The sequence below is a fragment of the Chroicocephalus ridibundus genome, chromosome 24 (genome assembly GCF_963924245.1).
Source record: "Chroicocephalus ridibundus chromosome 24, bChrRid1.1, whole genome shotgun sequence".
Classification (NCBI taxonomy): Eukaryota; Metazoa; Chordata; class Aves; order Charadriiformes; family Laridae; genus Chroicocephalus; species Chroicocephalus ridibundus.
The window spans coordinates 2,467,287-2,479,191 of record NC_086307.1 but is presented as its reverse complement, the minus strand read 5'-3'; the positions used below and the strand labels follow the sequence as shown (position 1 = coordinate 2,479,191).

The 11,905-nt window shown below is 73.2% G+C and overlaps 1 protein-coding gene across 1 annotated transcript; it reads left to right on the top strand.

Annotated features, from left to right (window-relative positions):
• The first annotated feature begins 3,382 nt into the window (after window positions 1–3,382).
• Window positions 3,383–11,276, top strand: ZNF385A (zinc finger protein 385A). The gene is made up of 9 exons (XM_063358936.1): window positions 3,383–3,465; window positions 4,055–4,166; window positions 5,309–5,404; window positions 7,001–7,148; window positions 7,563–7,633; window positions 7,765–7,987; window positions 9,027–9,193; window positions 10,049–10,141; window positions 10,924–11,276. Exons 2-9 carry the CDS (start codon window positions 4,068–4,070, stop codon window positions 11,152–11,154), a joined length of 1,128 nt encoding a protein of 375 aa, XP_063215006.1. The 5' UTR covers window positions 3,383–3,465; window positions 4,055–4,067; the 3' UTR covers window positions 11,155–11,276.
• Window positions 11,277–11,905: the final 629 nt, after the last annotated feature.

Below are 11,905 nucleotides of genomic sequence, written 5' to 3'. Positions count from 1 at the left end.
GCGGCTTCGGTTTGTATTTAATTTGGGGGGGGGGGGGAGCGGGGCTGCTTCAGGGGCCCCCAATAAATGTGTCCGACCCAGAGCTGCGGCGCAGAGGGGCACGGGGGGGGCACGCGTGGGCCAGGATGGGCACGGGGGGGGGGGGGGCACATGTGTGTGCCAGGCATGGGGGGGAGCACACGCGTGTGCTGGGTCAGGTTTGCGGGGGGAGCACATGCGTGTGCCAGGCCATGCAAAGGGGGGGGGTGTCACAGGGAGCACACGCGTGTGCCAGGCCAGGCATGGCGGGGGGGGGACCAGAGGGAGCACACGCGTGTGCCGGGTCGGGTTTGGGGGGGGGGAGCACACGCGTGTGCCAGGCCATGCAAAGGGGGGGTCACAGGGAGCACACACGTGTGGCAGGTCAGGTTTGGGGGGAGCACACGCGTGTGCAGGCTGTGAGTGTGCGCGGGGGGAGCACACGCGTGTGCCAGGTGAGGCATGGGGGGGGCAACACACGCGTGTGCCAGGCTGCAAGGGGTGGGGGGGGGAGCGCACACGTGTGCCAGGATGGCTATGGGGGGAGCACACGCGTGTGCCAGGCCATGCAAAGGGGGGGGTTAAAAGGGAGCACACACGTGTGGCAGGTCAGGTTTGGGGGGAGCACACGCGTGTGCCAGGTGAGGCATAGGGGGGGGGAGGGCACACGTGTGCCAGGATGGCTATGGGGGGAGCACACGCGTGTGCCAAGCCATGCAAAGGGGGGGGGGGTCACAGGGAGCACATGCGTGTGCCAGGCCAGGCATGGGGGGGGGAACAAAGGGAGCACACGCACGTGCCGGGTCGGGTTTGGGGGGGGGAGCACACGCGTGTGCCAGGCCATGCAAAGGGGGGGTCACAGGGAGCACACACGTGTGGCAGGTCAGGTTTGGGGGCAGCACACGCGTGTGCAGGCTGTGAGTGTGCGCGGGGGGAGCACACGCGTGTGCCAGGTGAGGCATGGGGGGGGCAACACACGCGTGTGCCAGGCTGTAAGGCGGGGGGGGAGTGCACACGTGTGCCAGGATGGCTATGGGGGGAGCACACGCGTGTGCCAGGCCATGCAAAGGGGGGGGTCACAGGGAGCACACGCATGTGCCAGGCCAGGCATGGGTGGGGGAGGGGAACAAAGGGAGCACACGCACGTGCCGGGTCGGGTTTGGGGGGGGAGCACACGCGTGTGCCAGGCCATGCAAAGGGGGGGGGGGTCACAGGGAGCACACGCATGCGGCAGGTGGGGCACGGGGGCAACACACGCGTGTGCAGCTGGGGGGGAGCACACGCATGTGCCGGGTTGGGTTTGGGGGGGCACACGCGTGTGCAGGCTGTGAGTGTGTGCGGGGGCAGCACACGCGTGTGCCAGGCTGCAAGGGAGGGGGGGGGAAGCACACACGTGTGCCAGGATGGCTATGGGCGGAGCAGCACACGCGTGTGCCGGGTCGGGTTTGGGGGGGGGGAGCACACGCGTGTGCCAGGCCAGGCATGGGGAGGAGAGGGAGCAGAGGGAGCACACACGTGTGCCAGGCCATGCAAAGTGTGGGGGGGGGTCACAGGGAGCACACGTGTGTGGCAGGTCGGGAACGGGGGCAACACATGCGTGTGCAGGTGGGGGGGGAGCACACGCGTGTGCCAGGCCATGGCAAGGCGGGGGGGGGGGGGGGCACGGGGAGCACACGCGTGTGGCAGGCGGGGGACGGAGGGAGGTCACGGCCGAGCGCACACGCGTGTGCGGGGTGTCGGGTGACGCCATTACCGCCCTCATTAGGACTCGTCGGCCATCAATAATTCATCCCCCCCCCCGCCATAACCCCCCCCTCCCTCCCCCGCCGCCGCAGGGGGGGGCCCCCAGCAGCAGCCGGGGCACCCACAGATCCCCCCCCTGCACCCATAGACCCCCCCCAATACCCACATCCCCCCCCCCCCCCCGCAACCCTAAACCCCCGCAACCCTAAACCCCCTCCCAGACCCCCCCCAGCACCCACAGACCGCCCCCCTGCACCCATAGACACCCCCCCTGCACCCATAGACCCCCCCCACAGACCCCCCACAGCACCCACAGCCCCTCCTGCACCCACAGACCCCCTCACAACCCTCCCTTGCACCCATAGACCCCCCCAGACCCCCCCCAGCACCCACAAACCCCCCTCCTGCACCCATAGACACCCCCCCTGCACCCACAGCCCCCCTCACAGCCCCCCCCTGCACCCATAGACCCCCCCCACAGACCCCCCACAGCACCCACAGCCCCTCCTGCACCCACAGACCCCCTCACAACCCTCCCTTGCACCCATAGACCCCCCCAGACCCCCCCCAGCACCCACAAACCCCCCTCCTGCACCCACAGACCCCCTCCCAGCACCCACAGGCCGCCCCCCCGCACCCATAGACCTCCCCCAGACCCCCCCCAGCACCCACAGACCCCCCTCCTGCACCCATAGACACCCCCCCTGCACCCACAGCCCCCCTCGCAGCCCCCCCCCGCACCCACAGATCTCCCCCAGACCCCCCCCAGCACCCACAGACCACCCCCCTGCACCCATAGACACCCCCCCCGCACCCACAGCCCCCCTCACAGCCCCCCCCGCACCCATAGACCCCCCCACAGACCCCCCCAGCACCCACAGCCCCCCCCCGCACACATAGACCCCCCCACAGACCCCCCCCAGCACCCACAACCCCCCCCCGACTCCCCCCTGCACCCACAGACCCCTCACAGCCCTCCCCCGCACCCATAGATCCCCCCACAGACCCCCCACAGCACCCACAGCCCCCCCCGCACCCATAGAGCCCCCCCAGACCCCCCCCCCCCCCGCACCCACAGACACACCCCCCCCCCGCACCCACAGCCCCCCCCAAGTATCCGGGGGGGGGGGGGGGAGCGGATGCCGTGGGTCGGGCCGAGCCCCGCCCCGACGCCCGTGTGTGTGTCCCCGGGGCGCGCGTGGGCGGGGGCGGGGCGGGTTCCCACCCCCCCCACCCCCCCCTCCGTCGCCGTGGCAACCGCCCGCCCCCGCCCACGCGTGTCCCGACATGTGCGCGCGGCCGCCCGCCCCCCGCGCGCGTGCGCCGCCGAGGTGGGGCCGGCGCGAGGCGCGGAGCGGGGGGGGGGGGCCGGTGTTGGGGGGGGGGGGGGGCGGACACGCGTGGCCGGCGACGGCGTCGCGACACGTGAGCGATCGCGGACCGGCGTGGGGGGGGGGGGGGGGACGACACACGGGGGGGGGACGGGGGGGACATGCGTGACCGGGGACACGCGTGACCGGGGACACGCGTGTGACATGCGCCGCCCCCCCCCCCCCACTTCCCCCCCCCCCCCCGCCTGCCCCACTTCTGTGCGGCGCCATTGGCTGGGACCGGCGGGGGGGGGGGACGGACGCCGGGGAGGGGGGGGGGGGGGACACGCGGGGACAACCCCACCGGGCCGCCGCCAGCGGGGGGGCCCCGCAGGTAACACACACACGCGCACACACCCCCCCCCAGCCCCGCAGCCCCCCGGTACGGCCCCGGGGACACGGCGGGGGGGGGGAGGATCGGGACCGGGGGGGGGGGGGGGATACCGACCGAGGGGGGGAGGATCGGGATCGGGGGGGATCGGGACCGTGGGAGGGGGGAGATCGGGACCGGGGGGGGGGATCCCGACCTGGGGGGGGGGGGGAAGTGATAGAAATCGGGCTGGGGGGCATCGAGAACGGTACCGGGGGGGGGCAATCGGGATCCGGACCGGGGGGAAACGGGACCTGGTGGGAGGTGGGGGGGGGGGGATCGATACCGGGGGCGGGGGGGGTAGAGCGGGATCGGGGGGGGGGGGGTGGTCGGGACCAGGGAGGGGGGAGAACGGGACCTTGGCGGGGGGGGGGGGGGGAAGAATCCCGGCCGGGGGGGGGGGGGATGGATCGGGACGGGGAGTGGGGGGGGGGTTATGGGGCAGGAGGAGGGGGCTCGGGACCGGTGGGGGGGTGGGAAGGGGGACGGGACGGGGGTGGGGGGGGGGGAATCGGTGCCGAGCCGGCCGTGCCCCCCCCCCCCCCCCCCGCAGGCCGGCCCGGGCGATGCTGCGGGCCCCGGGCCCGCTGGGGCCGCCCCCCGCCCGCCTCCTGCTGCCCGAGGCCGCCGCCGCCGCCCTGCGGCTGCTGCCGCCGCTGCCCACCGTGAGTCCGGGAGGGGGGGAAATAGCACCGGGAGGGGGGGGGGGTCCCGGGGGGGGGGGGGTGAGGGGGGCGGCCCGGCCGGGTGCGGAGCGGGGGCGGGACTTCCCCGCCCCCTCCCGGCCGCCGTACCGGACCCCCCCCCCTCAGCGGGCCGCGGCGCTGCCGGGGGAACGGGGAGGGGGGGGGGGGGAGCTCCCAGCGCCCCCCCCACACCCCCCGTCACAACGGTGAGGGGGGGCCGCGATGGGGGGGGGACGACGCGGGGGGTGGGGGGGGGGGGGCCCGGGCGGGGCCGGTCCCCCGGGTTTGGGCAGGGAGAGATTCCTGAGCTGCTACGGAATGGGAACGGGAATGGCAATAAGGGGGGGGCCGCCCCACTGCCCTGCCCCCCCCCCCCCCCCCATTGCACCCTCTGTGCCCCACAGCTCCCCCACCGTGCCCCCCCAGCACCCGCTCTGCCCCCCCGGCACCCGCTCTGCCCCCACCGCAGCGCCGGGGGGGTTGGAGGGGGGGGTGTATGGGTGCTGCCCCCCCCCACAACATCCCACCGTGCCCCCCCGGCACCCACTGTACCCCCCCCGGCACCTGCCGTGCCCCCCCCAGGGCCCACTCTGCCCCCCACCGCAGCACTCGGGGTGCCAGGGGGGGCGCTGGGGGGGTTTGGGGAGGTTGGAAGGGGGTCGTATGGGTGCTGCCCCCCCCCAACACCGTGCTGTGCCCCCCCAGCACCCGCCGTGCCCCCCCAGCACCCACTCTGCCCCCCACCACAGCACCCGTGGGGTGCCAGGGGGGGCGCTGGGGGGGTTGGAGGGGGGGTGTGTGGGTTCTGCCCCTGCCGTGGCACCCCGCTGTGCCCCCCCCCCAGCACCCACCGTGTCCCCCCGGCCATCCGCTCTGCCCCCCATCACGGTGCCGGGGGGGTTGGAGGGGGGGGTGTATGGGTGCTGCCCCCCCCCCCCCCCCCAAAAACACCCCCCCAGCACCCACTGTGCCCCCCCGGGCACCCACTCTGCCCCCCACCGCAGCACCCGGGGTGCCGGGTGGGTTGCTGGGGTGGTTTGGGGGGGGATGGAGGGAGGGTGTGTATGGGTGCTGACACCCCCCCCCCCGCCCCCCCCCCGTGTCGTGTCCCCCCCCCGCAGATGGAGCCGGTGCCGAAGGTGCTGGGGGCGGCGCTGGCCAAGCCCCGGCGCCCCGTCATCGCCTGCAGCGTCTGCCAGATCCGCTTCAACTCCGAGGTGGGACCCCCCCCCCCCGCACCCCCCCGCAACGCCTGGGACACTCCCCCCCCCCCCCCCCCGAGTGTCTGGGACAGCCCCCCCCCGGGTGCCTGGGTGACCCCCCCGCGCCGGGGCGCCTGGGCTCTGTGCCCGTTTGGGGGGCTGCACCCCACAGCTGGGGGCGCTTCCCGTGCCGGGATCCGGGTCCTCGGGGTGGGGGTCCCCGGGGTGTCCCATGTCCCCAGGGTGGAGGGTCCCCAGGGTTGGGGGTCCCCATGGTGGGGGTCCCCGGGGTGTCCCGTGTCCCCAGGGTGTCCCATGTCCCCAGGGTTGGAGGTCCCCAGGGTGTCCCGGGTCCCCAGCGTGTCCCATGTCCCCAGGGTGGAGGGTCCCCAGGGTTGAGGGTCCCCAGGGTGTCCCATGTCCCATGTCCAGGTTCTCAACGCGTCCCATGTCCCCTGGGTGGGGGGGCCCCAGGGTTGAGGGTCCCCATGGTGGGGGTCCCCAGGGTGTCCCGTGTCCCATGTCAGGGTTCTCAACGCGTCCCATGTCCCCTGGGTGGGGGGGGCCCCAGGGTTGGGGTCCCCATGGTGGGGATCCCCAGGATGTCCCATGTCCCCAGAGTGGGGGGTCCCCAGGGTGTCCCATGTCCCCACGTTGAGGGTCCCAGGGTGTCCCTCGTTCCTGTGTTGGGGGTCCTCAGGATGTCCCATGTCCCCAGGGTGGGGGTCCCCATGGCGGGGGACCCTGGGGTGCCATGTCCCCAGGGTGGGGGGACCCCAGGGTGTCCCATGTCCCCAGAGTGGGGGGTCCCCAGGGCGTCACATGTCCCGGGGTGGGGGTCTGCAGGTCGGGGTCCCTTGGGTGCTGTGTCCCCAGGAGTGGGTGTCCCCATCGCGTCCCATGTCCCCAAGGGTGGGGGTCCCCAGAGTGTCCCATGTCCCCACGTTGAGGGTCCCAGGGTGTCCCTCGTTCCTGTGTTGGGGGTCCTCAGGATGTCCCATGTCCCCAGGGTGGGGGTTCCCATGGCAGGGGACCCTGGGGTGCCATGACCCCAGGGTGCCCCGTGTCCCCTGGCTGGGCATCACCCAGTGTGGGGGTCCCCAGGGCATCCCATGTCTCCAAGGCTGGGGCACCCCAAGGTGGGGGGCCCCGGGGTGCCATGTCCCCAGTGTGGGGGGACCCCAGGGTGTCCCATGTCCCCAGAGTGAGGTGTCCCCAGGGCGTCCCATGTCCCGGGGTGGGGGTCTGCAGGTCGGGGGGCCCTTGGGTGCTGTGTCCCCAGGAGTGGGTGTCCCCATCGCGTCCCATGTCCCCAAGGGTGGGGGTCCCCAGGGTGTCCCATGTCCCCACGTTGAGGGTCCCAGGGTGTCCCTTGTTCCTGTGTTGGGGGTCCTCAGGATGTCCCGTGTCCCCAAGGGTGGGGGTCCCCAGGGTGTCCTGTGTCCCCAGAGTGTCCCAAGTCCCCAGGGCTGCGGGTCCCCAGGGTGTCCCGTGTCCTCGGGGGGGGGGGGGGGGGGGTGGAGGGTCCGGGAGGTGCCACACCGGGGTGACGCGTGTCCCCAGAGGGGGGGTGTCACGGGGGGGGTGACGGTGTCCCCGCGCTGTCCCCAGAGCCAGGCGGCCGCGCACTACCAGGGCAACCGCCACGCTCGCCGCCTGAAGGGGCTGGAGGCCGCCCGAGCCCGCCGCGGGGGGGACACCCCTGACACCCCCGACCCCCCCGCGCCCGCCCCGGCACCGGAGACGCCCGACCGCCCAGGTGGGTCCCGCTGCCCCCCCGTGACACCCCCAGACACCTGGGTCCCCCCACAGGGGGTCCTGGTCGCCCCTGTGACACCCCCAGACACCTGGGTCCCCCCGGGGGGGGTCCCGTTGCCCCCTTGCGACACCCCCCAATGGCTGGGTCCCCCCCCGGGGGGGGGTCTCCGTGCCCCCCCGTGCCACCCCCAAACACATGGTCCCGCCAGGGGGGGTCCTGGTCGCCCCTGTGACACCCCGAATGCTTGCGTCCCCACAGGGGGGTTGTCCCGCTGCCCCCCCGTGACACCTCCAGACACCTGGGTCCCCCCGGGGGGGGTCCCGCAGCCCCCTTGTGACACCCCCAATGGCTGGGTCCCCCTGGGGGGGGTCTCAGTGCCCCCCCGTGACACCCCCAGCACCTGCATCCCCCCAGGGGTGGTCCCACTGCCCCCCCATGACATCCCCAACACCTGCGTGCCCCTGGGGGGGGTCCTGGTCACCCCCGTAACACCCCAAACGCCTGCGTCCCCGGGGGGGGGGATGTGTCCCGCTCCCCCCCCATGACACCCCCAGCGCCTGCGTCCCCCGGGGGGGGGGGTCCCGGTGCCCCGCGTTGACCCTCCCCATGTCGGCAGGCGAGCAGCCCCCCGCCCCCGCAGCCCCCGGGGCGCCCGGGCCCCCCTCGCCCCCCACTGCCCCCCCGGCTGTGGCTGCCGAGGGGTGTGGGGGGGCGCGGGGGGGCGCGGGGGGGGGGGGAGGAAGAGGAGGAGGAGAAGGCGAAGGCCAAGCGGCTGCTGTACTGCGCCCTCTGCAAGGTGGCCGTCAACTCCCTGTCCCAGCTGGAGGCGCACAACAAAGGTGGGGGGCACGGCGGGGGGGACGTGGGGACAGGAGGGGAGGGGGGGAACGGGGAGGGTCTGGGGGGGGCACGGGGACATGGGGACACCGGGGATGTGGGGGGGCAGGAAGGGATGGGGGGGTTTCTGGGGGGCACGGGGACACCAGGGACATGGGGACACTGTGGATGGGGGGGCACAGGAGGGGATGGGGGGAATGGGGGGGGGTCTGGGGGGAGTGGGGACACCAGGGACGTGGAGGGGGGCAGGAAGGGACGGGGGGAATGGGGGGGGGGGGGTGTCCCAGGGCAATGGGGGTCCCGGGGGGGTGGGTCGTGGGGGTCCCAGGGCAATGGGGGGGGTCATGGGGTTCCCAGGGCCATGGGGGTTCGCGGGGGGGGGGTCCCAGGGCAATGGGGGTCCCGGGGGGGGGGAGGGTCGTGGGGGTCCCAGGGCAATGGGGGGTGCCGGGGGGGGGGTCGTGGGGTTCCCAGGGCCATGCGGGATCCCGGGGGGGGATTGTGGGGGTCCCAGAGCCATGGGGGGTCCCGGGGGGGGAGGAGGGGGGGCGTCGTGGGGTCCCAGGACCATGGGGGATCCCGGGGGGGCGTTGTCCCAGGGCCATGGGGGGTCCCGGGGGGGGGGTCGTGGGGTTCCCAGGGCCATGGGGGATCCCGGGGGGGGGTCCCAGGCCATGGGGGGTCCCGGGAGGGGTGGTCCCAGAGTAATGGGGCGTCCCGGGGGGGGGGGTTCGTGGGGGTCCCAAGGCCATGGGGGATCCCGGGGGGGTTCGTGGGGGTCCCAGGGCCATGGGGGTTTGCGGGGGGGGTGGTCCCAGAGCCATGGGGGGTCCCGGGGGGGGGGAGGAGGGGGGGCGCCGTGGGGGTCCCAGGACCATGGGGGATCCCGGGGGGGGGTGTCCCAGGGCCATGGGGGGTCCCGGGGGGGGGGTCGTGGGGGGTCCCAGGGCCATGGGGGATCCCGGGGGGGGGTTCGTGGGGGTCCCAGGGCAATGGGGGGTGCCGGGGCGCAGGGTGACACCCCCCCCCCGGTGCGCGCAGGGACGAAGCACAAGACGCTGGTGGAGGCGCGCAGCGGGCTGGGGCCCATCCGCGCCTTCCCGCGGCTGGGGGGGGCCGCGGGGACCCCCCCGGCCGAGGCCCCCGAGCGCTCCTTCCACTGCCAGATCTGCAACGTCCGCCTCAACTCCGAGCTCCAGCTCAAGCAGGTACCTGGGACCCCCAACCCACATCCCCCCCTTCCGGGACCCCCAGACCCCCCCCCCCCCAGACCCTTTCAGGGTCCTCAACCCTCCCCCCCCCCGCCAGGGACCCCCAACCTCGCCCCCCCACCCCGGCTCCTTTTGGGACCCCCCAGACCTTCCATGGGACTCTCCCAAGCCCATTGGGATCCCCAAGGACCCCATGAGACCCCCCCCAAACTATCCTGAGGCCCCAGACCCCCCCCCCAAATGCTTTTGGGACCCCCCCAGACCCCATGAGACCCACCCAAACTATCCTGAGACCCCAGACCCCCCCTCCAAATGCTTTTGGGACCCCCCCAGACCCCATGAGACCCCCCCAAACTATCCTGAGACCCCAGACCCCCCCCCCAAATGCTTTCGGGACCCCCCCAGACCCCATGAGACCCCCCCAAACTATCGTGAGACCCCACACACCCCCCCCAAATGCTTTTGGGACCCCCCCAGACCCCATGAGACCCCCCCAAACTATCCTGAGACCCCAGACCTCCCCCCCCAAATGCTTTTGGGACCCCCCCCAAAAGCATCCTGAAGGCCTCAGACCCCCCTAAATCCTTTTGGGACCCCCCCCAGACTCTCCATGGGCCTCTCCCAAACCCATTGGGACCCCCAAGGACCCCATGAGACCCCCCCAAACCGTCCTGAGACCCCCAATCCCCCCGCAAATGCTCTTGGGACCCCCCTGGAGCCCCCCCCCCAGACCCACTTGACTCCCCTCACCCCCCTCCCCGGGACTCCCTGACCCCCACCCCGGTCACACCCCTGGGAGGATCCCCCCCAGCCCCGGCCCCCACACTCAGCCCCCCCTGTCCCCCCCCCCAGCACATCTCCAGCCGGCGGCACCGGGACGGGGTGGCCGGAAAACCCAACCCGCTGCTGAGCCGCCACAAGAAACCCCGGACCCCCCCGGAGCTGGTGAGCGAGGGGGGCTGGGGGAGGGACGAGGGGGTGTCTATAGGGTGTGCAGGGGGTCCCCATGGGGCAGGGGGGGCCCTTGGGGTACCCATAGAGTATTCTGGGGGTGTCGTATGGGGCACGGGGGTGCTCAGGGGTATCTATAGGGTATCCTGGGGGGGCCCTATAGGGCAGGGGGGGCCCTTGGGGTACCTGTAGGGTGTCCAGGGGTCCCCATGGGGCAGGGGGGGCCCCAGGGGTATCTATAGGGTATGGTGGGGGTGCTCTGCGGGACAGGGTGCGCCCTTGGGATATCTATAGGGTGCATGGGGGGGGGCCCTGCGGGGCAGGGCGGTGCCCAAGGGTATCTATAGGGTATTCTGGGGGTGCCCTATGGGGCAGGGGGGGCCCTTCGGGTACCCATAGGGTATCCTGGGGGTGTCGTATGGGGCTGGGGGGAGACCAGGGGTATCTATAGACTATCCCAGGGGTGCTCTATGGGGCAGGGTGGGCCCTTGGGGTACCTATAGGGTGCATGGGGGGGGACCCTGCAGGGCAGGGGGGTGCCCAAGGGTATCTATAGGGTGCCTGGGGGTGCCCCATGGGGCGGAGGGGGGGCCCTTGGGGTACCTATAGGGTGCCTTGTAGGACTTGGGGGGGGGGGCCTTTGGGTACTTATAAGGTTGTGGGTGCCCCATGGGGTGGGGGGGTTTGGGGTACCTATAGGGCGCCTGTGGGTGCCCTATGGGGCGGGGGGGGGGTGCCACCCCACCCCTGACCACCCCCCTCACCCCCCCCCACAGGCGCCGCTGCCCTTCCCCAAGGAGCTGCCGAAGGCGCTGGCTGGGGGGGGGCTGCTGCCGCCCCCCCTGGCCCTGGCGGCCGCCGCTGCTGCCATGGCCGCCCCCCCGCTGGCCCTGCGCCCCCCCGGCCCCCCCCTCCTGCCCGGGCCCCCCCTGGCACCCGCCCTGCTGCGCCCCGCGCCCGGGCCCCTGCGTCCCGCACACACCCCCCTCCTCTTCTCCCCTTACTGACCCCCCCCCCCCCCCCGGCAACCGTCGCCCGGCAACTGGCACCCGGCAACCACCCGGCAACTGGTACCCGAGCATCACCGAGCAGCTGTTACCTGGCAACCAGGACCCGGCAAACGTTGCCTAACAACCGGTACCCGAGCATCACCCAGCAGCTGTTACCTAGCAACCGGGCCCTGGCAGCGGTCACCTGGCAACGGTTCCCCGGCAACCCCACAGCATGGCGGTTGCCGGGTGACCGGGCAGCGGTGGTTCTCTGGCAACCAGCCCGGAATTGTCACCCCGGCAACGGTTTCCTAGCGACCAGTCGCCCATGGTTACCCAGCAAAGGGACCCAGTAATCTGCCCAGCAACACTCCTTGGCAACGGTTACCTGGCAACGGGAGCCATCCCCCCAGCATCCCGCCTGGCAACAGTTACCTGGCAACGCACCTAGCAACCTGCCTGTCATCCCTCCCCCCCACCCCGGCAATGGTTACCTAGCAACCTGCCTGACAATGGTTACCTGGCAACAGGACCGGCACCCTGCCCGGCAACGGGCACCCAGCAACGGTTACCTAGCAACCCTCTGAGCAGCGGTTGCCTGGCAACCAGGAGATGTTTACCCAGCAACGGGACCCAGCAGCAGTTGCCTGGCAACGGGACTGGGCCACCCCGCCCCCCCCCCCCGGCCCAGCGATGGTTACCTGGCAACGAGCCCCTGCAATTGCACCTGGCAACGGTTACCTAGCAACCGTGAGCATCGGTGGTACCT